At 47.2% G+C, this 22,872-nt stretch overlaps 1 protein-coding gene across 10 annotated transcripts in view; it reads right to left on the bottom strand.

The window, feature by feature from the left end:
- Nucleotides 1-4,366: 4,366 nt before the first annotated feature.
- The window catches only part of epb41b (erythrocyte membrane protein band 4.1b), a 49,174-nt gene continuing 30,668 nt past the window's right edge, over nt 4,367-22,872 (bottom strand). For 7 of the 10 annotated variants that reach the window (XM_023843182.2, XM_072716199.1, XM_072716203.1 and 4 more), the window contains 13 exons: nt 22,663-22,737; nt 22,146-22,406; nt 21,814-21,966; nt 21,330-21,404; nt 20,875-21,059; nt 17,713-17,775; nt 15,888-16,064; nt 9,625-10,014; nt 8,655-8,783; nt 8,478-8,561; nt 7,778-7,858; nt 7,053-7,174; nt 4,367-6,901 (listed from right to left, as the gene is read on the bottom strand). In XM_023843182.2, the coding sequence (XP_023698950.2) occupies nt 7,076-7,174; nt 7,778-7,858; nt 8,478-8,561; nt 8,655-8,783; nt 9,625-10,014; nt 15,888-16,064; nt 17,713-17,775; nt 20,875-21,059; nt 21,330-21,404; nt 21,814-21,966; nt 22,146-22,406; nt 22,663-22,737 (1,772 nt within the window). In that variant the 3' untranslated portion in view covers nt 4,367-6,901; nt 7,053-7,075. Of the gene's footprint in view, nt 6,902-7,052; nt 7,175-7,777; nt 7,859-8,477; nt 8,562-8,654; nt 8,784-9,624; nt 10,015-11,123; nt 14,546-15,887; nt 16,065-17,712; nt 17,776-20,874; nt 21,060-21,329; nt 21,405-21,813; nt 21,967-22,145; nt 22,407-22,662; nt 22,738-22,872 lie in introns of those variants that run through there. The other 3 variants (XM_072716202.1, XM_072716205.1, XM_072716204.1) reach the window with 3 other exon arrangements.

The raw sequence follows: 22,872 nt of genomic DNA, 5'->3' as shown, positions 1-22,872 counted from the left end.
CTACTGAGAATTAACTGGACTTGCTTCTATGATTTATAACATGATGAGCCAGCTGCATTGATTTCATCTCCTGTTCTCAGAGGACCTCCACCTCCATAGAGCCGGGGCTCTCCTCCTCTCTGGGTACCTCCTCCTCCTTCCAACTGCTGTCTTTGCGACTTCTGTGTCTGATGAGCTTCATCTTGCAGATACCAGCTTACCGGTGAGCTTCTATGCATTATGTATTAGTTCTGATTATAGGGATTTTCCATATGTGCTGTAGACGTCTGAAATGGTGACAGCTATGAACAAAGGACTTTGCTGAATTTGCTGACAAAACTTAACAGCTGTGCTTGTGGAGGGCTGTAAAGTATAGTGTAGTATAGCATAGTATAAAAGAGTAGAGCAGAGTGTAGGCAGTGTGTGGCGGAGTGGGCTAAGCCTGTGATCAGAAGGTTGCCAGTTTGGGCCCCTTTGGTGCATTTGTGGGTCCTTGAGCAAGGCCCTTAACCCCCACCTCCCTGGGTGCTGCTAGGGGGGGCTTCCCTTTGCAACCATCTTATTTTTACCTAGAGAAAGCAAGTGAGTGGAGGTGTAAAGAGAATTTCCCCCAGGGATCAATAAAGTGTCTGCTATTATATTGTTCACTATTATGTAATACTAATACTAATTATGTAATACTGTGCTTAGGATATGTCTTTTGCGTGAAAGCAGCCAAAATGTGTGTCCTAACTTATATAAGAACTCCATTCATTGCCATGTCGTTGCTCCGAAATAGGCTGATTTTTGATTTCCACTCCTGCAGACAGCGGTCTCCTGATTGGCGGAAAAAAAATCACATGGTCCGATGAGTCACCCTTCACCCTGCCCGCAACAAGCGGACGAGTCAGTGCGTGGCGCCTGCCAGAAGAAGCTTACAGACTCCAGCGGTCCCGTCCCACGGTGCCGGGTTCTGGCGGGACCGCCGTCGCGTGGGCCGTGTTTTCCTGGCGCGATTTGGGTCTCCTCAGAGGGCAAGGTGTTGCTAATAAATACTGAATCCTTGTTAGTGATGGTGTGCATCCTGTCCCCATGAGAGTGGCGCCATGCCGGGTGACAGCACACAGTGACGTCACCGAATGGCTGCGTGAGCGTGCTGGGAAACCATGACATCCTCCATGCTGGCACAGTGACCAGATCTCTGCGCAATTAATCTTACTGGAGAAAGTGGAGAAAGATTTAAGACTAAATAACGTATTAAATTCTGAACAACAAAACAACTACACATATTACTTTAATGATGCTCCAAATGCAGTAATTTGTGTTTAATTTGCATGTTAAATGCAATCTATACATGAGGAAATAATTGAGCCCTGTGATGGCTCGGTGCCCCACCCTGCCTTATTCCCATAGCCTCTGGAATAGGCTCCAGACCCCCCATGACCCTGAATAGGATAAGCAGCTACAGAAGATGAATGGATGGATGGAAATAATTGCTTCAGACAAATAGGCCTTTGAGCCAAAACACATGTATGCTGTTGTCTTACTAAAAGAGTCAGGTTACGTACATTCTTAGTGAAAATGGGCCGATTCTTAGGAAGCTGGTCCAACTATCAAACAGGTGATTATAGATCTCTCTAACTTTTCATTATTGGTTTCACTTTTACTTTTACTCATTTGGTTTTAATTTAGTTTTTCATTTGTCTGTTTGTATTTCTTGACACTTGTTTTGTCTCCATTTGGGAGGTTTCGGAACCAACGACTGCATCAATGTGAGGATCATACTCTATATCTTAACAGGCGAATTTTGTTCACCTAATCAGCTAAGCCATAAATCACCTTTAAAGTAGAGTGCCTATATGCTCTTAATATCAAAAAGGGCTGGAGGAAAACCAAGGTTCTTACCAACTGATTTTTTTTCTTCTACCATACACGTGCGTGGATGAGTGCAAGAAAGCCGCATGAGATATGAAAATGGAAGGTAGTGTATCTCAGTTAGGCTGGGAATGACAGCTGGGAGACCTGGGAGCCTCGCGTGCAGGATCGAAGTTCTTGCACGTCCAAACAGAGTGAAGGTTTTGTTTACTTTGACACTCCCAGAAACAGCTGTCTTTGATATGGTTCCTGCAGTTTTGTTAGACCCATATCCAACTCAAGCTTCCATTGCATCCATGTCACATGGTTTAAATGATAATGTCTCTTAATATTACAAAATGCAGAAATTTCTGGAAACTGCTGTTTATGAAATGTTGGATTATAAGGTACATTTTCGGGGGTGTCACGGCGTCACTGTGGTTAGCACTGTCCCCCCACACCTCTGAGACCTGGGTTTGAGTCCCCATGTGTGTGGAGTCTGTATGTTCTCCCTGTGTTGTTATGTGGTTTTCTCTGTGTGCTGCAATTTTCCACCTGCACAGTCCAAAAACAGGCTGAGGTTAATTGGAGTTACCAGATTGCCTGTATGAGCATGTGTCAGTGTATGATGTCAGTGTATATTGTGAGTGTATGATGTCAGTGTATGATGTCAGTGTATGATGTCAGTGTGCCCTGCCATGGGTTGGCGCCTCATCCTGGGTTGTTCCCTGCCTTGTGCCCATAGGCTCTAGACCCCCCACGACCCTGAACAGGATAGGGGGTTGGATGGAACATTGTGATTAATAGCACTTTTTGGACATTTATTAAGTACTTTTAGTACTCTAAGTACTTTTATTGATTACAAATTGTCTTTTTACACCTTCTTCAACTTGCTCTTTGTAGAGTAAGCTGTCCATGAAGGGCAGCCACCCGTAGCGGCACCCAGGGAGCAGGGGGTTAAGGGCCTTGCTCAAGGACCCACAGACATGCTGAGGCTGGGTTTGAACCAGCGACCTTCTGATTACAGACACACAGGCTTAGCCCAAAGTACTCATTTTTTGATTAGTACCTATGAAAGATTCTGCAAGTTAATGCTTTAATTCACAAGTTCTTTTGAAATGTTTACTATAGAGATTTGTGAAGTTTAGTCCAGCTCTTTGGTTGGACTGAGAAACCTGTGAAGAGGTTTTGCTGCCAAAGTCATAAAAAGTAACTGTGATGTTGTTAAACCCATTTTAGGATCTTATGTGCCAATCAGCCGGCTGGGCTTACCTGGCTATGGGTGGCACATTTCACAAAGCTTTTTTGGCGAGTTTGTTTTTTATCTTGAATTTTGTGCCTTGGTGTGCGTTTTCTGCAGAGAATCGTGAAGGCAGAAGGCTTGCTGCCTAAGGCCATGCAGGATTAATACATAAATTCTAGCCAGATACAGACCTAAAGGGTTGATTTCGTTTTTGAGGAGAATAATTCCATAAACGATAAAAATTGCAGCCGTGCACTCCCCCTAGCATTTTGGAATTCTGCCTAAAAATTGTTTCACTTTAAAATCAGAGGTAGGTCTGCAGCTGCATATGCCTCTTCGCCATCAGCTTGAGATAAAATATAGAGCAGACCAGCAACCTAAACTGATCCAGATTATGACGAATCTCTTACACAACTGCTCGCAACCACGGCTGTCACTGGTCCTGCTTGGAGCGGACCAAAGGTCGGCAGTTACCACACCACATACTCTCCGGGTTTGCTGTAATGCCCTGGGACCGAGGGGGTTGATAGACAGCCCGAGCCCTCTGATGTCTCCATCGACCGCCGCTGGGTTGCCACTTTCAATCCACGAAATACGGATCCTCCACTGGTACAATTTGCAGAGCGGTTGTATGATGTTCCCTGAGCGTGTAGATTGCAATTTAGCCTTTACAAGGCTCCCTGAATCTATCAGGGTAACCACACCCCCCTTCCATTCCCCAGTCTGGGCAGCAGCCAAACTTGTGGAGCGAGGAGGTTGGGGTCAATCAACTATCTGCCAAAATTAATAGCTTTTAACTTAATAAATTTTGACTGCACAGGACTAAATCTGCAGGAATTTTTCGTCAGGAAATTGAAGATTATTCAGGGGCAAATGCTATCAAGCCCGAGGTAAAAGGACCTTGATGTCAGCCTCTGCTTGAATGCTTTCCGGCAGTGTTTACATCCTAAGCTTGTCGTCTTCTACTGGTGTGGGTGGTGATGGACAGTCTCCTATTGGTCACGGAGTAAACCAGTTTGGTTTGCGTTTGTTCCCACAGTGTTCCAATGCGTCCGCCGGGCTCTAGCGCATCGTGACGACTCCAAGTTGCGGTCCTCCTCTCTCCCGCTGACAAACGCAGACGCGCCATTGGGCACCTGGGCCAGTAGCGCCCCCACACAGACATGGAGGACGGCATAGAGGACGTGCGTGATGCTGTCCTCTCTGCCTTCTGATACCTCCGCAGCAGAACTAATTAAACAATAAAAGCACGAACTACAAAGCCTCTTTCCTCACACACAGACACATCCTTAGGACCTCGCCGAAGAAGTCTTAAACGCGATTAAAACTTTATTTTCAGATTTGTTTCTCGAATAACAATCAGGCAGAAAGCATTTTGTAAAATCTAAAAAACATTTCTGTTCTATTCTCACTTCTTCCTGCAGTTACAATAAAAACAAAAAAAAGAGGATGGCACCCCCTCTGTCCCCCCCACACACACAAACAGAACAGGCCATCACAATGCCTCCTCTTATTTTTTCTCTTGTTTAAAAAGTAAGCCCATAGACAAATATGCATCTACTCTATACAATAGTCAGTGGTGAAAAAGGTATATAAAACAAATAGTATTTTCCATTCTGGCAGTCAAAAAAAATATATATAGAAAATGCGATATCCAGTCGTCTTTAGCAAAAGAGCATAGAAAAGAAATGGAATTGAATTATTGCATTGCTTTGATCTGAAGCATATTAAAAAACATCGTTAAACATTGGTGATTTTAACACAAAGCCAGGACACAATGAGACAATTATGCTCCATCTGAATGTTTAACCAGTTCTCTGCTGGCCTTTGCTATGGGGAAATGGGGACACACTCTGCAAGGTATTTTAAATAAAAATCGACGCACAGGTTGGAGGATTTCTGACAGACATGTGAGCAGATTACCAGCCTGCGAAGACAGTGCTGCTACCGCAGTCACAACCCTGAGGACGCTTCTCCAGACGATAAATAATCATAATAAATATTTAAACACATCAACACCTGCAGGACGGTTGTGCTCAAGGACTCTTGTTACCCGTGTTTAAAAGACTGTGGAGGTCACTTACAACAGCTCCAGGCTAGGTCCAGGCTAAGTCACAGAGAAGTACAATGCTCCGATACCAGTGGACCACGCTTAGTCACAGCATACCAGATGACTGTTTGCTTGCTTGAAATACAGGTTGAATATTTGATTCAACCCATGTTCTGCTGGGGGTTCAAATTGTGGATGGTGACACCGAACGTGATGCTTCTGATTCACTTCCATGTTTTCTCAGTAATACCTGCTGCAGAGCAGTAAGAGCTTCTGATATGTTTCAATGTGGTTCCATATTGAATGCTGTAACATTCTCAAACTTGTTAGATACATTTGCAAGTACAGAACGAACATAAAGCTCCAGAGCTTGCTAATCTCATTCTTTCGACATTTATAAACACGCCTGGCCACAATATAAAACCTTTCATTTGACTAGACGGCGATGATCTCCTGCTGCCTTCCATGTTTTCACATTGCCTGGGAAAGTCAGTGATGCTGAAATGTTACCATTTCCCCCAGAGGAAAGATACTGGGCCATAATGTGCTGTTTCCAAAAGTCATCAAAGTAGTTTTACCCAATTCTGAAATTAGGCCATTTGCCTAATCGCTTTGGTTCGAGGTTCCAGAGACTTGGCAAAACAAAATTTCCAAGATCAATCAAACTCTTTCTGCTGTGTCAAAATAGTTGTGTCAAATGTTTTTTTTGGGTTGAATGAGACTTGAAAACTCAGCCACTGGGGTACTTATCTGCTGGTCTCACTGGTCCACTAGGCAATCGATCATCAAGGGCCCAGTTAGGAGGCTGACCTGATGAGGTATGAGTTACTGGTTTGTGATAAACCCACCATTGTGGGTAACAGACTTGTTCCACCATCACAAGGTCCTCTGATTGGGCAGAGCAATATGCGGACAAGAAAAAACTCTTCTGGACTTCATATCTACCATGATTATTTCTGTCTTAGAAGTAAAGCTGTAGTTGAACCTGATCATCATGATATGACCCATCATCTTCAAAACATGTCTCCTGGTTCACTTTCATTTTTGTTTTCAGCTGTTTACACTACACAGATAAGCTAAAAGCCACAATTAAAAAGAACTATTTTTTAACTGAGTAAACACACAATCAAGCACCGCTGAATGTGCTCCTTGCTTAAGAAGGATTTCTTGGCAGAGAGACACAACCCAAGAGGATAGACACTTGGCCAAAGTCTGACGTGTTATAAAATATTTTCTCTGCTACTTAAAAATTAGGCACCTGTCATCTTGAATGTTATTTAAAAGCCAGAATATCTAAAATGTTGTCTATGCAGCACAAAGATGGAGCCAATATAGACATTTCATAGAGTTATTTCACTTGAACTCCCTCTACTTACCGAAGGCCACTCAAATTAAGACCAAAATAAACAGTGTGTTACGATCAGAGGTGAAAGATGCACCAGAACCCTGGTTACAGTGAGCAGGTCACTGGGGCAGGAGATGTGGCTGCAGATTAATGGAGACGCACCACCCACAGCAGGGCAAACATCCGCAGCACTGCTGAGAGACTTGTTTACAAACCAGAGAACAAAACCAGTACAAAAAGGTCACTGGTGGGTCACATCTGTTGCTAGAGACCCTGATCACAAGATGAGAGGAAGCAAAAAAGAAGGCGGCTGTGGAGGATGGTGCCCGGGGGGTAAGGCAGAGGGGCTGGGGGCTGACTGGGGGCTGACGGGGGATCCGGCAGGCGGGGCTGGAAGCTGGGGGTCAGGTGGCCGGTGAGGTGCGGAGGAAGCAAGTCTCTGGATGCCGCCCTGAAAGGAGAAAAGCTCCAATGAACAGAACAACCCAGAACTTCAGCACCATTAGCATGTGAGGGAACGCCTTCAGTACACCTCAACGGACCGGCAGGCTTCCAAGGTATAAACAGGGCGTGATACGGGCTGAAGGAGGCGTGGTGCGTACCTCCGCAGGCCCCGCGCTGCACCTTACTCGGGGCTGATCTCCGTCTGCTGGTGCACCACCACCTTGGTGACTGACATGTCTGGATGCTGCTCCCTGGCTTCCTTAATGGCCTGGGCCAGAGCCTAGATGAACAGAAACACAGTGATCTAAGTGTGAAGAGAATAATACTTAACCTCTGCTCCGCTGAAAGCTGGAGGGCTCCCTCCCCTACCACTCAACGATTCAAAACATATTATTTGCTAATGATAAGGTTGGTCCCTCTGGATAAATTATGGCCCCTTTTATGCTCCCCATCTACAATCATAGAATCATTCCTAAGTAGAAGAGGCAGTTCGATCCATTTCAAGGTACAGCTGTACAGTGAAGCCCTTCCTCTCTCATGGCCGCTCGCAGCAGCCCAGACAAACATGCTCCATCGCAGTGTCAGGTACAAGAAGCTCATGGGAGTTTTACTTACACAAAAATGTTCTGAGGGCAGAACAAAAAATGACTAGTTCAAAAAGATAACCAATCAGATTGTAGAGGTGGGACCAACCAATCAATCTTGGCCCCATTTCCTCTAGTTGCTTGGACCCACCTCCTCTACAATCCGATTGGTTATGTCTCTGAACCAATCATTTTTCATTCTGCCCTCAGAACATTTTTTGTGCAAGCAAAACTCCCATGAGCTTACAAGAATTCCAGCCTTGGGCAGTGATCTGAGGAATACACATATTAAGACATACCTGGTCGTGGTCAATGTCAGAATCTCCAGTGATGATTATTCTCTTCTCAATGCGGGTCTCTGAGACGCCGCCTTTTACCGTCTGAGATGAGAGTGGTGAGGAGGAGACCACGAGAGCCAGGGATTGGAGTCAGAGCGGAGAAGGAAGAGAAGGAGAGGAATACAGACTCGGTAAGAGATTCACTTCACAGCACTGGCAGCGATCTCAGCACTTCATACTACCATTATTCTAGCCCACGAAGCAGGATAAAAAGCTCTATAAACGAACTCTGGGGCTCCTCTGACCTGTCTGGTCCATAATGTTCCTGACAGCACCCAGACGTAGTGACAGTATCTATTCAGCATGTGGACCCACTACTCATCCAGTAACCATGTTTATAAACCAGGTAATACACGGTTAAGATTAATAAGAGATTTACTGAGGCCATGGGAAATGTTTGTGCATGCAGTGTTGTGGAAGTTACTCACAAAAGTAATCCCTTACAGTCGGAAAACTTCAGGTCCAGAAAGTATAAATCTAGACCCAGGTTTTGTTTCAACCACCCAGTTGAGTATAGAGAGTCATAGTCGCAGAGTAGTATGCTAGAGTAGTATGCTAGAGTAGTATGCGAAGATCTTCGTTTTTTCCTGCCTAAAGCTCGGTACTCTGGGCAGCCAGCTGATCAGAGTGGGTGGTCTTAGCTGGTCGCTACCTCACTCACCTTCGTGATCTGCGTGGTCGTGGCACTGCTGACCATCTCCGACGTGATGACGTCTGAGTCCTTGTCCCCGTCACGCTGTGCCAGCTGGGGGAGGGGGAGGGGGGGGCATGTGGATGGTCGCTGTTAGGGCTGCGTAGCAGTCAGTCCACAAACACCCAGACAGTGGCAATCTCCTACCTGTGCCGACTCGTATGTGATGGTTTTGGTTTCTGTGTGGACGATGGGGACCTCCATGGTGGAGATATCGGTGTGGAGGGAGGCGGAGCCTTCTGAGATGGTGACAGTCTGGGTCTTTACCAGGGGAGGCTATGACAGGAATGAGGCACACTGAGAATGGCGGTTCTAGACCCAGACCATAACAGCCTACAGATAAAGTTACACTTATAACACATCGACCTCAACGGCAAGCAGTGAGAGCAGTAACATTTACACTAGATTTATTTAGCATTTGCTTTTATCCCAAGCTCAAGGGTCCAACAGTGAAATCAATCTGCCAACCCTGGGATTTGAACCAGCAACCTTCTGATCATAAGCACCCAGACCTACCAAATCACCACCCCAACTTATTGGCTCCCCAAATTGTGGTTTATATCAGAAGCTAATGCATTCGTCACTTTTCAGTAAAATATCAGGTAAGTTGACCCTGCACACTTACTGACTCCCCCTGACTAGAGCAGAAAGACCCCGTTTGACCCCACCACCATGCACAGCGGTTCCCTACTAGAGATGGACAGCAAGTGGTTCCCCATGATCTTCCCGTTAGGCGTCCCGGTCTGGTTCGGACCAAGGGGCCAAAGAACACCCAAGCTCAGCAGAAGTGGGCTTCCGACACCACGGCGGAAAGCGGGGGCCCGACCGCGTCGCCGGTACTGTCCATGGCGCGGGTGGGAGGAGTCAGGAGAGACGGCGCCCCGGTGAAACCACCACCAAGTGCCCCATGCAGCAGGCTGCCTCCCCTCGAACAGCAGGGGGCGCTCCCACCAGACGTCTGCAAACGTCTACAGCAACCCAGCAGCTTCTCTCTGGGGTGGGAGGGATACAGGCTAGCCTGCTGCAGGGTGCAGAGGAGAGCTGCGTGATTCCCCAGGCCGGTGTCGACGGGAGACAGGAGAGCCGCTACAGCGACAGACAGGCGTGGCGGCTATACCTGGAAGCAGCGAATGAGGTACGGACCCCCGCTCACAAAATAGGAGATGGGAGAGGCTGCCACAACACCACACTGAGGTTGCGGTTCTGCTTCTGGCGGATGGTCCTGCTCCTCAGCGCCAGGGAGGGGACAGTCGCCAGGGCCTTGCGGCTCAGGCGACAGGCAGGGCACTGTGGTCTTTTCCACTTGGACGCACACGCCGGGAGGATCCTCAGTGTTAGGCCACGCCTCCTCTTTCTCCTCCTCCTCCTCCTCCTCATGTTCTGAACCCACCCCACTCCTATCGTGATCTGACAGATTGAGGGCCGCACCCCCTCGGATGCTGCCGGAGCTAGACTCCTCCCCCAATGCATCATCGCAACATTCTCCTACGTGGGGACTGCAAGCGCTCTACAGAGATGAGAAGAAGAGGCAGAACATCCACAGAGAGACGAGGTGAATATTGATGGGACTGCAGAAATCCAAAAAACACACAAAAAATACGTCTGCTCGAATGCCAGAGTCCAGGGAAAATAACACCATAAATAAAATCACGACCCAAAATCATTGAATATCTAAACAAAACTACTGTTGGTGCTAGAACATCCAGCTAGAGAAGCAATTGTTTTTCAGGACTCCAGCCTCTCCAAGGGTCCATGCTACTCCAACTGAAAGACTGGAAGCTCCCTCAAACCATAACTAAGCCCCAAAGATATCAGAATCCACCTCCAGTATCCATCAATTTCATCTTCCAGATCATTCATCCATTTGATAGATTAGAAATGAGAACCTAACAAGCACTGCTTTTTAATTTGGAAAAGGCAGTCAGTCCCCAGACGTCAGTCCCCTTAGCGACTGGCAGTTCAGGACACTGCTCATTGGCTACCATTAAATTCCGGATCGGAGCCGAGTTTAAACATTTCCTGCCAAAAATACAAATCTAGTTTCTCCTAACTGCCCTTTGCTCGGGGTCCTGTGTTTTACAAAGCTCAACACCACTTTTTCTTTCCCCCAAAAAATACACTCTTACCGTCATTACTGTTTTCCTACGGGGGAATCACAAATTTAGCCAGATACAAGGGCCCTTTCCAGGAATCCCGGCTGGCAGATTGCAAGGGAGGAAAATCTGCTAGAATGATACAAATCGGCATCCTGCTCAACAAGTAACGTTAACATTATGACAAATGTCAGATAGTGCCAGCGTCCAACCGCCACCCCCCACATTCTCTAAAGAGAGGAACCCCAGACCCCAGCCTGAGCGCAGCAGCGCTTTAAGGACGACGCTACTTTCTGAACCAGTGACCAGCTTTGCACAGTAAATCAGCGGACAGACCTGCAGGAGCACCACTCTCATTTTTCTGATTATCAGGTTCCAGCACTTCCTCAAAGCGAAGATGACAGGTTTCCACATCAGCTGGACTTTCGGGTTTTACTGCGGAGTGGGTCCCATTTGTCTCTACAGACACATTGCGGTCTTTGTACCACCGAAGGGGAAAATAACCAAAGGCTTACATCATGGGTGACCATGCGGAATGAGATGCAAAACACACATCACAGAATTTTATTTGCCGAATAAAGTATAGAAGAAAAAAAACACAAAACATTAAACCCAAAATGAGGACAAAGTGCAGTTTAACCGTGCTCTACGAGCAGCTGGGCAGGTCAGGATCCATGATCCTATACATTGGCTGACTGAGTGTCACATGCATGGTGTGTCCAATGAACACACAGAGTATTCTACAGCCTCCCAGGCCACTTGTTCACCACCTAGCGGGTCAGGAATGTTCCAGGTGAAAGCGAGGGGTCTTTACCTACATGACAGTTACCTTTAACCCAAACCTTAACCCTACATTGTGCAAATGCTCCAGTCAAATAACCCTCTCCTCTGAAAAGCTTGGGTTTTTGAAAACTTCCCATATGAAAACTTCCCATATGAAAACTTCCCATATAATTCAAACCATGTGCAGATTTCAGTACTTGCTGTCCAGATTGGAGGACATGCTTTCACTATGCTGTAATGAGGCAGAGTTAAGCACCATCTTCCTGTCTTCACTTCTGAGTCACACCCCAGGACCTGCAATGAAGCCCAAGCAGAATCCACAGCCCTCACCACATTACCATGGCACTCCTTTGGAGTTCATAATTACACATGCAAAATGAAAAAGTACATCCATGATTTCATGCAAGGAAGAGGAGTATCATGATCTACGACACCGGCCCTCCCTCCGCCACAAACATTTCCCTCCCAACATGAGAAGCTACGGGGCAGAAAAAGTGGAGGGCAGGCCCTCGGAATGAAGAAAAGGGCGTTGGGGGTAGCAAATGATCAAGTTCGGCTGGCGTCAGTTCAGGGTAGTGCATTCCGCAGCTGTGCACTGCATAAACACTCTATGGTGAAAATTTCTTGTGTTCAAATACTGCGAGTTCTCTTTTTGCTCCATATCCATCCAGCGCAGTTGTAGCTGGATTCTGACAGTTCATGAAAATAGAACCCCCCCCCCCCCCTGTTCGCCTGTAGGGCAGGATCCTATATGCTGCTTGCTTTGGGTAAACAGAAAAAAAAAAAAGAGACGAGGGGAAAAGGTGAAAGGTGTGGAAACAGACAGAACGTGGAGAGACTCCTGTCCCCCATGGAAACGGCGTCTGCATGAAGCCTCCCCCCTCCCAGCCGGACGTGGACAGGGATGCTGGGAAAGTGGCAGGGGGCAGACAGGAAGTGGCAGCGGCAGAGCTGTGCATCCACAGGCACGGCAGCCGCAGACCCGGGCTGGGAGCAGGGGTCTCTGGAGAGGCTGTCCAATCTTCCTCCCTCACTGGCACAAGAGCTCCCCCCTGATCGGGGTGTCGTGAGAGAGGACCAAAGAGGTGAGGTGATGGTGAAATGGCAGATGCGGTCGGGGGGGGGGGGGGGGGGGGGGCAGAGGAGGGGAGGAAGATGAATGCCACTTCTTAACATCTGATACTTTATGTTATATTTCACGGCGTGAGGGGGGGGGGGGGGGGTGCTGGCAGAGTGTCGGCACCCTCCCAGATTGAGGCGTGCTGGTTCAGCAGAAAAAAAGGCACATTTTCAAGAGGCTGATATTCGTCCCTGCTTGGCTGTGCAAGCGAGACCTGCGGCAGGCCTAACTCGTCTTCTACTTAAGCACCTGAGAGATCAGCCTGGGCCGAGCCGGACCCAAAGAGCTGCCACGGCAGTGAAAGTGAGACGGCGCCTTCCCTGGACCTGACCACACTGTCTCTCACACTGTAAACATTATACTCTCACTGCAGGCGCGAGTATGGCTCAGAGACATAAAACAATATTCAGCTACACACAGAGCTGTATGTAGAGCAGGGGGCTCAGCTCGACATGCCCGCGGACGAGGGCAAACATGGGCCCCTGCAGGTCTTCCCTGCCTTTAAACGGCTGACAGCCTCAGTCCTAAAACAGACCGCGGTCCAGTTAGCTAATCTGAGCATTGCTGGACTGGTAAACAGGACATATTCAGATATACTGTAATATTCTGCCACACGACTGTAATCGTGCAACATGTCACTTGAGTACGTCACACATTTTCTTGGTGTGAACTAAACTTAAAAACTAATTTTAAAAATAATCTGCGCCAAAAGTTTTCGCAAATTCATTGTTAAACTTATATGTCTTTCTTTAATTGTTCAAGTGTGCCAAATGAAAATATAACAACTGATTACTAATTACAATATTATTAAGGGGGGGGGGGGTAAAGATATGTAGAAACATCTGTATTTTTTCCCTCCCTACCACCTAAATTATTATGCAACGTCTGGAAAATGAGAATAGGCAGTGTATTTGGTTTAAGGTTTAATTTAAAATAATAAATAAAAAGAATGTAAACAATTTGATCAATGACTAAATTAAGTCCAATTAAGAGCTTAGCTGAACTAAAAACCAGCAAACCCAGTGAACTCCAGGGCCAAGACTTGGAGTGCTGTTATAGCTGACAATACGAAATCTTTAATATATGATTTCAGGTGAGTAGCCAGTTAAAAATGCAGTTTAAAGGTGGTTTCTGCCGTCTTTGGGCTCCACAGCCTGCTTCAGCCTCCCAGCGGAGGTCAGCAAGGTCGGCAAGATGACAGCTTTTGTTCCCGTTCAGGTCATCATCAGACGATGGAGATATTGGCTGAATGGTCAGATTTAAACCAGAAAACTGAAAGCTGGAATTATGTCATATAAAACACGTTAAGAAATACGCCATGATAACTGTAACATTATTATTATTATTCTATTATTAAAGGTAAAATTCCACAATGTAGGAACATGCATCTTGCCTCGTTTACATCTAGAAAAATCTGATGACAAGATACTGGGGTGACTTTTTATGTTAATACTGACAGCTATTGTCATACACATTAGATATTAAGACAGAAGAATGATGAAGTCTAACTATGTGACGTCCAATTCTGCCAGCATCCTGTCATGGGCCATTAAAATCTCCGTGGAGACTAACAGCAGCTCGCTCTGTCAGGCCTGGCCTGGATCTCCCCACTGTGTTAAAGTGAGTGCTGATGCCACGGGTCACAATAAGTCAAGGATTAGCCTACCAAGAACCTCGCGTTCATTATTACAGCACCTGTGCTGGTCTGTCCTTCCCTGTGTGATTAAAGGCCCAGAAGCCTGGCTGAGATGTTCATTCCCTCTCTAGTATACTTGGCAGTTTCCGTGAAGGAGGCTGTGCCCCTGAGGAGTGTTAAACCTTTGCTCCTTAGCTTGCTGGTCTCTGGGCCTGGATATAGGGTGTGACCGTCTCTCTCATCAAGAAAGGAAGAACTGCGCACGCAGCTGACTCAGCCGGATGAAGTGGCTGGGCTCAGCCTGCGCTCGAGGGGGCGAATCTTTGAACACCCCCAAGCTGGGAGATACTGGGGAGGATGGGGGGGGTGGGGGAGGAGTTTGATGATACTGAAGGGAAGGATAGGACTTAAAAATATATATGTTAGGAAAAAAAAAAGGAGAGGAGCAAAAGATTAGAGAATCAAGGAAGTGAGACGGGAGAGAGATGGTACAACAAAGACAAGGCCCCATGGGGGGGGGGGGGGGGGGGATTGGGGGTGGGGGGGGAGAGAACATCAGGAGAGAGAGGGTCAGTATGTCCTTTGTCTGGCTGGGACTGCTGTTCTTCGTTATTCTTCATCAAGCTGTTCTTTTGTTTAGATAAACAAACAAATAAGAATCAAAAACTGGTTTATCGCAGTCATGCAGCTATGCTCCGGTGTCGACACAGGCCATGCGATGCACGTCAAGCGCAAGGCGGGCACCAAAAGCAGGCATTCCAGGAGCCGGTGGGGGGGGGGGTGGGTACGTGGGCGGGGCACTGGGCGTGTGAGCCATCACTCAAAAACAAAAAAGCCTCCCTCCGGATTTCTGTCACATCACAGTGATGACACCGGCCGCATGCATGCATGCATGCATGCACGTCACTAATGCGTACACACCCACATGCAAACCGCAGTCTGCAAGCCAGTAAACATGAGAGAGGACTATGGGAGCTCAAACCAAAGCACACTGCAGGGAAAACTGTAACTACTCTGAGAACAAGAATAATTACCAGGATTTAGTTCAGCTTGACTAACATCAGCTGACAATCATGGAACCCTGAAGAAACCATCTAACACAATAGTTGGAGGCAACTTCTGCATCAGGATCAGACGTGTAGCTGAGAAATCCCAGTCCTGCTCACTTTCTTCGAGACGGGACCTTGTGGCCACTGTAAGACGAGTTAAATAACAAGCACGCTCCATACCGGTAAGTGCTGTGATGAACCCAAATAGGAGCTGTTCAAAACCATTTGCAGTGCAACAGCACCACCCGTTGAGAGACCATGCAACTGCAACTCCAATTGTTTTGCCCTAACGCTTGCTTTATGAGCACAACAACGGTTTGTGCAAAGTTTCTCCAAAGCGACTTCAGGACAGCTGCCATAGAAGCCGCTTGCTAAGGCGACGTCATGATCAGCGATCGGATCGGATCCGGAGACATGCCTTGACGTGGCAAGTTCTCCCCCCCCCCCCAAGTGCAGAAGCATGCCTGAATGTTATGGGATCACACATGGAGAGTCCACACTCAGCATGCAGTGACCAGTGAACTTCAAACCAGACAGGTATGACTATGGCACAAGGAGAGAGGCGGGACGTTGCATGTACAAGTGCATTAACTGCGACAGCTTTGCCTCTGACAGTGCGATTGGTAGCTGTGACCATGGTAAGACGGGCAGCAGCTTGGCAGGGGCGTGCGGGGCGCGGCACGAGGACGGTGCACTCACAACGTCGCCCGGCTGCAGCTGCCCGTTGATGCTGACGGAGCGGAAGGGCGAGTGTGTGGACAGCCGCTTGTCCCACTCGTTGGGCTGCGGTTCAGGCACGGCCTCCATGAAGCTGCGCTTCAGCTCACTGATGCTGGCGTGGTGCCGCATAATCACCTCCTGGGTTCTGTCCAAGTCCTGCCATGGAGGAGGAGGAGAAAAAGAATTTAACTTTGTCACTGGACAAATGACATGCAGTTTGGCATCCAATCCGAAAGTGTAAAATAGTGCAAAAGTACTAGAGACTGCTGTACAATATGTGTGTGACAAATAAGCAGAAAAATGTACATCTGTCTAAATGTACATGATTATGGTGGACGGCAAAGCGGTGAGATGGGGAAGATGAGACAGGCAGAATGCAATTTATAATGAGGAGGAGGACATCTTCAGAGATTTATTTATTTTTTGTCATTGTTGACACACCACAGCACAACAATGAAACGTGTCCTCTGCATTTAACCCATATGTGACAATGTGACATAGCAGGGGGCAGCAGTGCTTGGGGGCGGTACCTTGCTCAGGGTACCTCAGTGGTGCCTTGCTGGTCGGGGATTCGAACCTGCAATCTTTCAATTACAAGTGCGCTTCCCTAACCACCACTGCCCACCTCTCGCTTCTTGATTGTCTTCTCCTTGAGGATCTTCTGATGTGGGACCAGCCTTTACATTCTACACATCCCATTACAGCACCATTGTCGTCTCACTGTGTGTCTAATCTCACACTGACCTGACAGTACACAGTCCTTCCAGCAGTTTTACCATCCCTGCTCCCTTAAAGACTGCCAGACAGACAGAGTTGTGACACTGAACTTCTTACAAACAGGTATGCAAGATCATTTCGGGAACAGAAATGGATTTTTGTTCGGAATTGCAGTTTCATGTCATGCCACTAGAGGGAAGCCATCACTGAGCTCTGGGCTTGCAGCAACACTTGGAAGCGAATTCAGTTAAATAAGGGAGCTGAAGAAAAACTAACAAGAAAGGATAATTATCTAAAACTATGTAGGTGGGCTAATATCAGTAACTTCAGGCCAAAAGCTTTTGTTTTATAAGACGATATGCAGAGGATGACTACCAGTACAGAGGTAGTGCCAGGAAGAGTGGACGAATTATCGAGTTTTATCTAGGGAATTTAGAGCTGTAAGTCAGGACATTTATATTCCAAGTTAAATTTTACTGTTCCATCTGCATTAATCATAATAAAGACTCTTATAATACTCTTTATTACAAGGATTTCTTGTGGCCTATGAGGTCTTATTCGATACCCCTAACCTATTGATACCCCTACCCTAGGTTGCTTGTGTAGTTCGCTGGTAACTTGCAACCCCTACTGGTCCCAACAGAACAGCTTTCCCCGGGACCGAGGAGCAGATGATGTCATCGGGACTTTGCATCAACACAGAGCTCTCAGTTGCTGAGTGAGAGCAGAGCTAGGAGTGCGAGGATCTCAGGATCTCCGCTGGTTTATAAGCTGGCTTTTGCGAAATCTCGCATTGGATAATTTCCTGACAATGACAACATTGTGGAAGCAGTCATAACACAGAAGGAAGGAGACGCTGTCATAGCACCTTAAGCTGGGAGTCTCTGGAGACATGCAGTGGCATGTGAAGGCCCACGCTCCAGGTCAGACATCCAGAAGATGTGTGTAGGAAGCAGAGAAGCACTCAGACGGCTATGGAGATGCGGCCGACAGGCAGCGGCAAACGGCAAGGCAGCGAGGACAGGGAAGGTGAAGGACAGGGAAGGTGAAGGACAGGGAAGGTGAAGGACAGCAGAGGAAAACAAACCTCCAGCATCAGATTGCTGTGTCGGATGTAGATCGTCTCCCCCTCGACTCTCTTCACTCTTTTCTGGGGAGGGAAGAGGAGAAAAAAAATGAATTCTGAATGTGTCACCTTTTGACAGACAGCAAACTCTCTGCTAATCGAGACGTGGAGATGATGAGGGAGGGGATGGAAATCCAATACAGGAGGGGTGCCGAGGGTTTGGCCAGTGGGGGTAGACGTGCGAGGGACACTGCATGGGGCGGGGAGACTGAGAGACAGTATTCCGTTTCCTGAGAATGACCCCAGTGGGTGGGGATATTCTGCAAAGACGCCAGACAGCTGTCCTACCCTACAAAGGCAAATAAGGGACTACGCTGACAGTGAAACCAAGAAACAAAGGATTTTACCTCAGCATTAGTGTGGATTTTGTTTCTTTAAAGCTGAGCGTAGCTGAACTTAGATAAGATCAAACAGAGCCTAAGTGACCTGATTTCAATCGTAACTCTGTTTTGATAAAACGTGCAGTTACTGTGTTGTGCCTCTGTGGGGCACTGTGCTTCTGAGGGCAGGATCCTGGGCCGGTCGCCAGTGCACTCCAGCCATTTTTACAGCCTCAGCCTGATAATGTCAATACTTCAAACAGGCATAAACGGATAGAAACTGCTACTGTGTCTTTATTATTTCGATTAACATTGTTTCATATTGAAGTGATGGAAATTCAATTTAACATAAAAGAAATGCGATTCAGATTAGTTACTAACCTTATTTCACCTTTCTTTAGCAAATTTAATTTAGCAATTTGGGACAATTTATAGAAACTGCCAGTAGGTGGCCCTGTCCGTAATATTCTATGTAAACAACATAGGAGAGAAAAAGAAAAGTTCTGGGGGCTGATGTGCGTAAGATAAGAGGCAATAGACATTTGTGGTTATTGTAATTAACTTTGATATTAATGCTGATAAAGTATTGAAAACCAGCAACTGGTTCTGTAATTTTTAATACCAAGAAGCTGTGACTGCATTACTGATAATTACAATGCAGTTCAATGAGACTAAGTGATGCCAGAAGAGCTTCTCTGCACTGAAGCTCTTTAAAAAAAACCATCTGCTTCTTTCTCCAGTGTATGAGAGTGGAGGCAGCTGGGTTGGATTTTGGGTTTGGGGGGGGGGGGATAGCGAGAATGCGTCGGATTCACAGACGGCCAAGGAGTTCTTTTGACAAATGAGATGGTGAATCATCAGACACTAAATCTGGACAGTGTCACGAGGAGAATTTATGACCCAAGCACATTTAAGGCACACAGCTGGCTGAATTCACCCTCTTCAGTGCTGTATTTTACTTTGAGGGATAATGCAGCCATTCTGCTTTGAGGTAATAATGCTGCATAGGGCACTTCCAATATGTTTTACGAAGCGAAGCTGAGAATCTGCATTAAGTGACAAAGCTGAGTTACAACTAGTCTCTGCTCAGTTCGTTTGAATTTCATACCACTTCAAAATGTCCTGCAATCAGATCAGATTCGGAACTTGGCAGAATTAACATCACAGGGCACATTCCGTGACATCACTTCCTGCTACATCACAAACCCTTCATCCTAACAATCTCAGATGCAACCAGTCAAAAACAGGCCACTGTCTCTTGAAACAAAATGGATGGAAAGAGAGAATGCAAGCAGTGATGGCCACAGTGATGCATAAGGGGGGATGGTGACTACCAGACACTGGGGGCAGGCGCCTAACCTTCCGCATCTGCACGTGCTCCGTGTTGGCCCGGGGTGACTGCTAGCTCCCCCAGGGAAGAGAAAAGCAGTCGTGTTAGCAAATGTCGCTAACAGCACCCAGTACTGCTTGAACACCACTGAACCTGAACCTGAGAAGCATGCAGTCAGGCTGGTGCCGGACAAACCTGCAGCCCTGCCTGGCCGTTAGTGTCTGTCACCTCCGGGGCTGCTCTCTGCTCCCCATGCGCCAACGTCTACAGCGGCACAAAGACGGCTCAGTAGGCAGTATCACCTGCCTACTTGGGAGGTTTGGATCCCCAGACAGGGGTGAGTTCTAAGACCTTTAGAAGCCTATGGGTATCTGGGCCACACCACACGTACGGGACTGCCTAGGACCAAAAGTCCTAGGCAGTCAAAGAAAGTGCGTAAAGCGATATGTAGGCAGTCAAAGAAAGTGCGTAAAGCTACATGTAGGCAGTCAAAGAAAGTGCGTAAAGCTATATGTAGGCAGTCAAAGAAAGTGCGTAAAGCTACATGTAGGCAGTCAAAGAAAGTGCGTAAAGCGATATGTAGGCAGTCAAAGAAAGTGCGTAAAGCGATATGTAGGCAGTCAAAGAAAGTGCGTAAAGCGGTATGTAGGCAGTCAAAGAAAGTGCGTAAAGCTATATGTAGGCAGTCAAAGAAAGTGCGTAAAGCTATATGTAGGCAGTCAAAGAAAGTGCGTAAAGCGATATGTAGGCAGTCAAAGAAAGTGCGTAAAGCGGTATGTAGGCAGTCAGTGCATATTTTCTCACAAAAAATAAACAATTTAACACCAGCTTATATCCAAAATTACCAGTAACACGATAAAAACCAACAGAGATTTCTGTTGTTCTCCAAAAAGTTACCGATACTGTGTTGGACTGACATCGTGTTGGACTGGAAGATAAACACCTCTTTGGTTCCCAAACCTCTCCTCAGGGCCACCCCAGCATTTCCAAGTCTTTGTAAAATTTCACCACCAGCTCGGTTAATCAATTAATTTAATTAGTTACATAAACCAATGAGGTATTGATTAGGCAAACGAGGTAGGGTAGTGGTCGAATCAAAAAATACAAGGGTGATTTGATGATTGCTGCAAATACTGGACTGACTACAGGAGAGATGTGAAATGGCTAAGCTGACAGTTTTGAAGATCATTCAGACAATTTTCTTTGACTAAGACTGCATATAGACTGATGACTACGACTTTGAAAAGACTGCCCCCCTTTACTCCACTGCCTAGCAATGTGGGCAAGTCCATCCATGCAGGACCGATATCGGCTCAGCTAACGGCTGCAAATAGCTCATCCTGCTGCTGGAGCACATGTGCTGACCGGTCCCGCATTCTCACCCCACCTGTGCCTGTGACCATAGCACAGAACCGAATCAGCAGGTGTTTCATGGGTCATGTTCTCGACAATACTCGGAGCTCTTAGCATTACCTTAACTTCTGGCACGGGTTCCACCGCCGGTGGCTGCGGCTTCACCTCCACCTTCCTCGGTTCCGGTTTCACCGGCACGCTGATGGCTGCAGCGGCAGATATGGTGGAGGTAGGCGCTCCTGGGGTTGCAGGTGGGATCACGGGGGCACTGATTGGACGGCCAGTCTCTGGGGTCGCGACTGCGGCTGTGAACAAGCCACAACCAAGGTTTAAGGACAGTCAGGGAGGCCAGGACGGTCTACCAAACCAGGTCTACCAAATCTCAGTATAACAGCAACACAGTTGAAGCGTGATCGTGATTTCCTAACAGTTTGCACACACACCAGGTCTTGCCGTCAACAATCATTGGCACAGCTTTTAAACAATATGCTCAAAAACTTTCCATGGTTGTTCGGGAATACACTGCCAGAAAACAGACCACTTCAGAGTGAAAGACTGGCAGTACCACACGCTACCTTTTGGAAGTGGGGGCAGTATTGGTTCAAGATGGGCACGGTCCAGCAGAGCAAACCAGTCATCCTGCCACCTCACTAGAAAACATATAGGAACACAATAAGGCAGCCCTGAAGGTCTGTTGCAGGCAGAGTCTCCCAGCGTGGGGCTGCAGGTCACATGACCTCCATCCCATCACCAAGTGCTGATCAGAACAGCTTTTTGTACAGCGAGTCTTACTTTCCTCATGAAACACGATACATTGAACAGTTCTTCTCTAAAAGGTGACAGGAAGGAATGATGATAACGTAGCAAACGTAGGATGGTTCAAAAGTTAAGTTAGGACCATCGCATGGAGGATTCTGAGGGGAAAAACCCGCCACTTGAGGGACTGCGGTTTATGACCTTAAAGCAAACTCCTGGTCCATGCTGAATCCAAGCACCATCACTTGAAGTGGCTTCCAGGGGTGGGTGACTAGCTGAAAGCAGCTGTTAGGACCTGAGTACCTGAGAAGTCTGAGGGTCGTAGTGCTGCACCTTGGCTCAACAGCACAAACCATTCATCTGTCCAGGGGTGTGGCTGATGTGAGCTGGACTCAGCGACCAGCTGGGTGGGGGTCTGTGTGGGTGGGGCAAGCGGAATGGGCTCGGATGGAGGGGCTGTGCGAGCAAACACATCATGGGACACATCAGCATTTGAGACATGGTCATATATAATCTTTGAATACTTCCCAATGCTTCTTTTCAAACTTCTGTTGCGTTTTCTGTGAAAATGCGTGACAATGGTATAAGCGGTCAAGGAGAGAAGCCACGTGTACCAGTTCGCTTGTAATAAATACCTTCCGTTCTGAGCGTAAATTCTGAGGGAGCGCTATCCATGAGGATAAACCAATCGTCTCTCTGTCCTCTCCGTGCTGACTCAAGCCCTTCCAGAAACCTTTCAAGCCGCTGGAGATCAACATCCACTGTCTCCACGTCCTGTAGCTCTGTTACCTCCTCCACTTTCGGTACCCTCTCCAGAGCCAGCTCTTTTGTACGTTCCTCTACACTCGTAGAAGGACTCGCCTTTGGATATTCCGGAACATGCTGGGTTGGCGTGACTGATGCAAACAAACAAACAGCTCTGACTCAAGCCGAGGTCAACAAGCCTCTCAGCATAACAGAAACGCTGCGGAAGCGTGAATGCAGTTGGCTAAAACATGCACGTACACCAGGTCCAGCCGTCCATAATCATTTGCCGAGCCTTTGTACAATATACTGAAATACTCTCAAGAAAAAGCAAATAACATCTGGGAAAATAACGGTCAGAAGACTGACTACTTCTGAGTGAAAAGCAGCCGCAGTTCCACACTCTACCTTTTGGAAGTGGGGGCAGTATTGGCTCAGGACGGGGAGGGTCCAGCAGAGCAAACCAGTCATCCTGCCACATCGCTAGAAAACACGCAGGAACACATCAGGGCAGCCCTGAAGGTCTGCTGCAGGCAGCATCTCCCAGTGAGCCTTACTTTCCTCAAGAAAGTCACAATAAATTCAGCAGTTCTTCTCTAAAAGGTGAATGGAAGGAAT

The sequence above is a fragment of the Paramormyrops kingsleyae genome, chromosome 9 (genome assembly GCF_048594095.1).
Source record: "Paramormyrops kingsleyae isolate MSU_618 chromosome 9, PKINGS_0.4, whole genome shotgun sequence".
NCBI lineage: Eukaryota > Metazoa > Chordata > Actinopteri > Osteoglossiformes > Mormyridae > Paramormyrops > Paramormyrops kingsleyae.
This window is presented reverse-complemented; position numbering and strand designations above follow the sequence as displayed.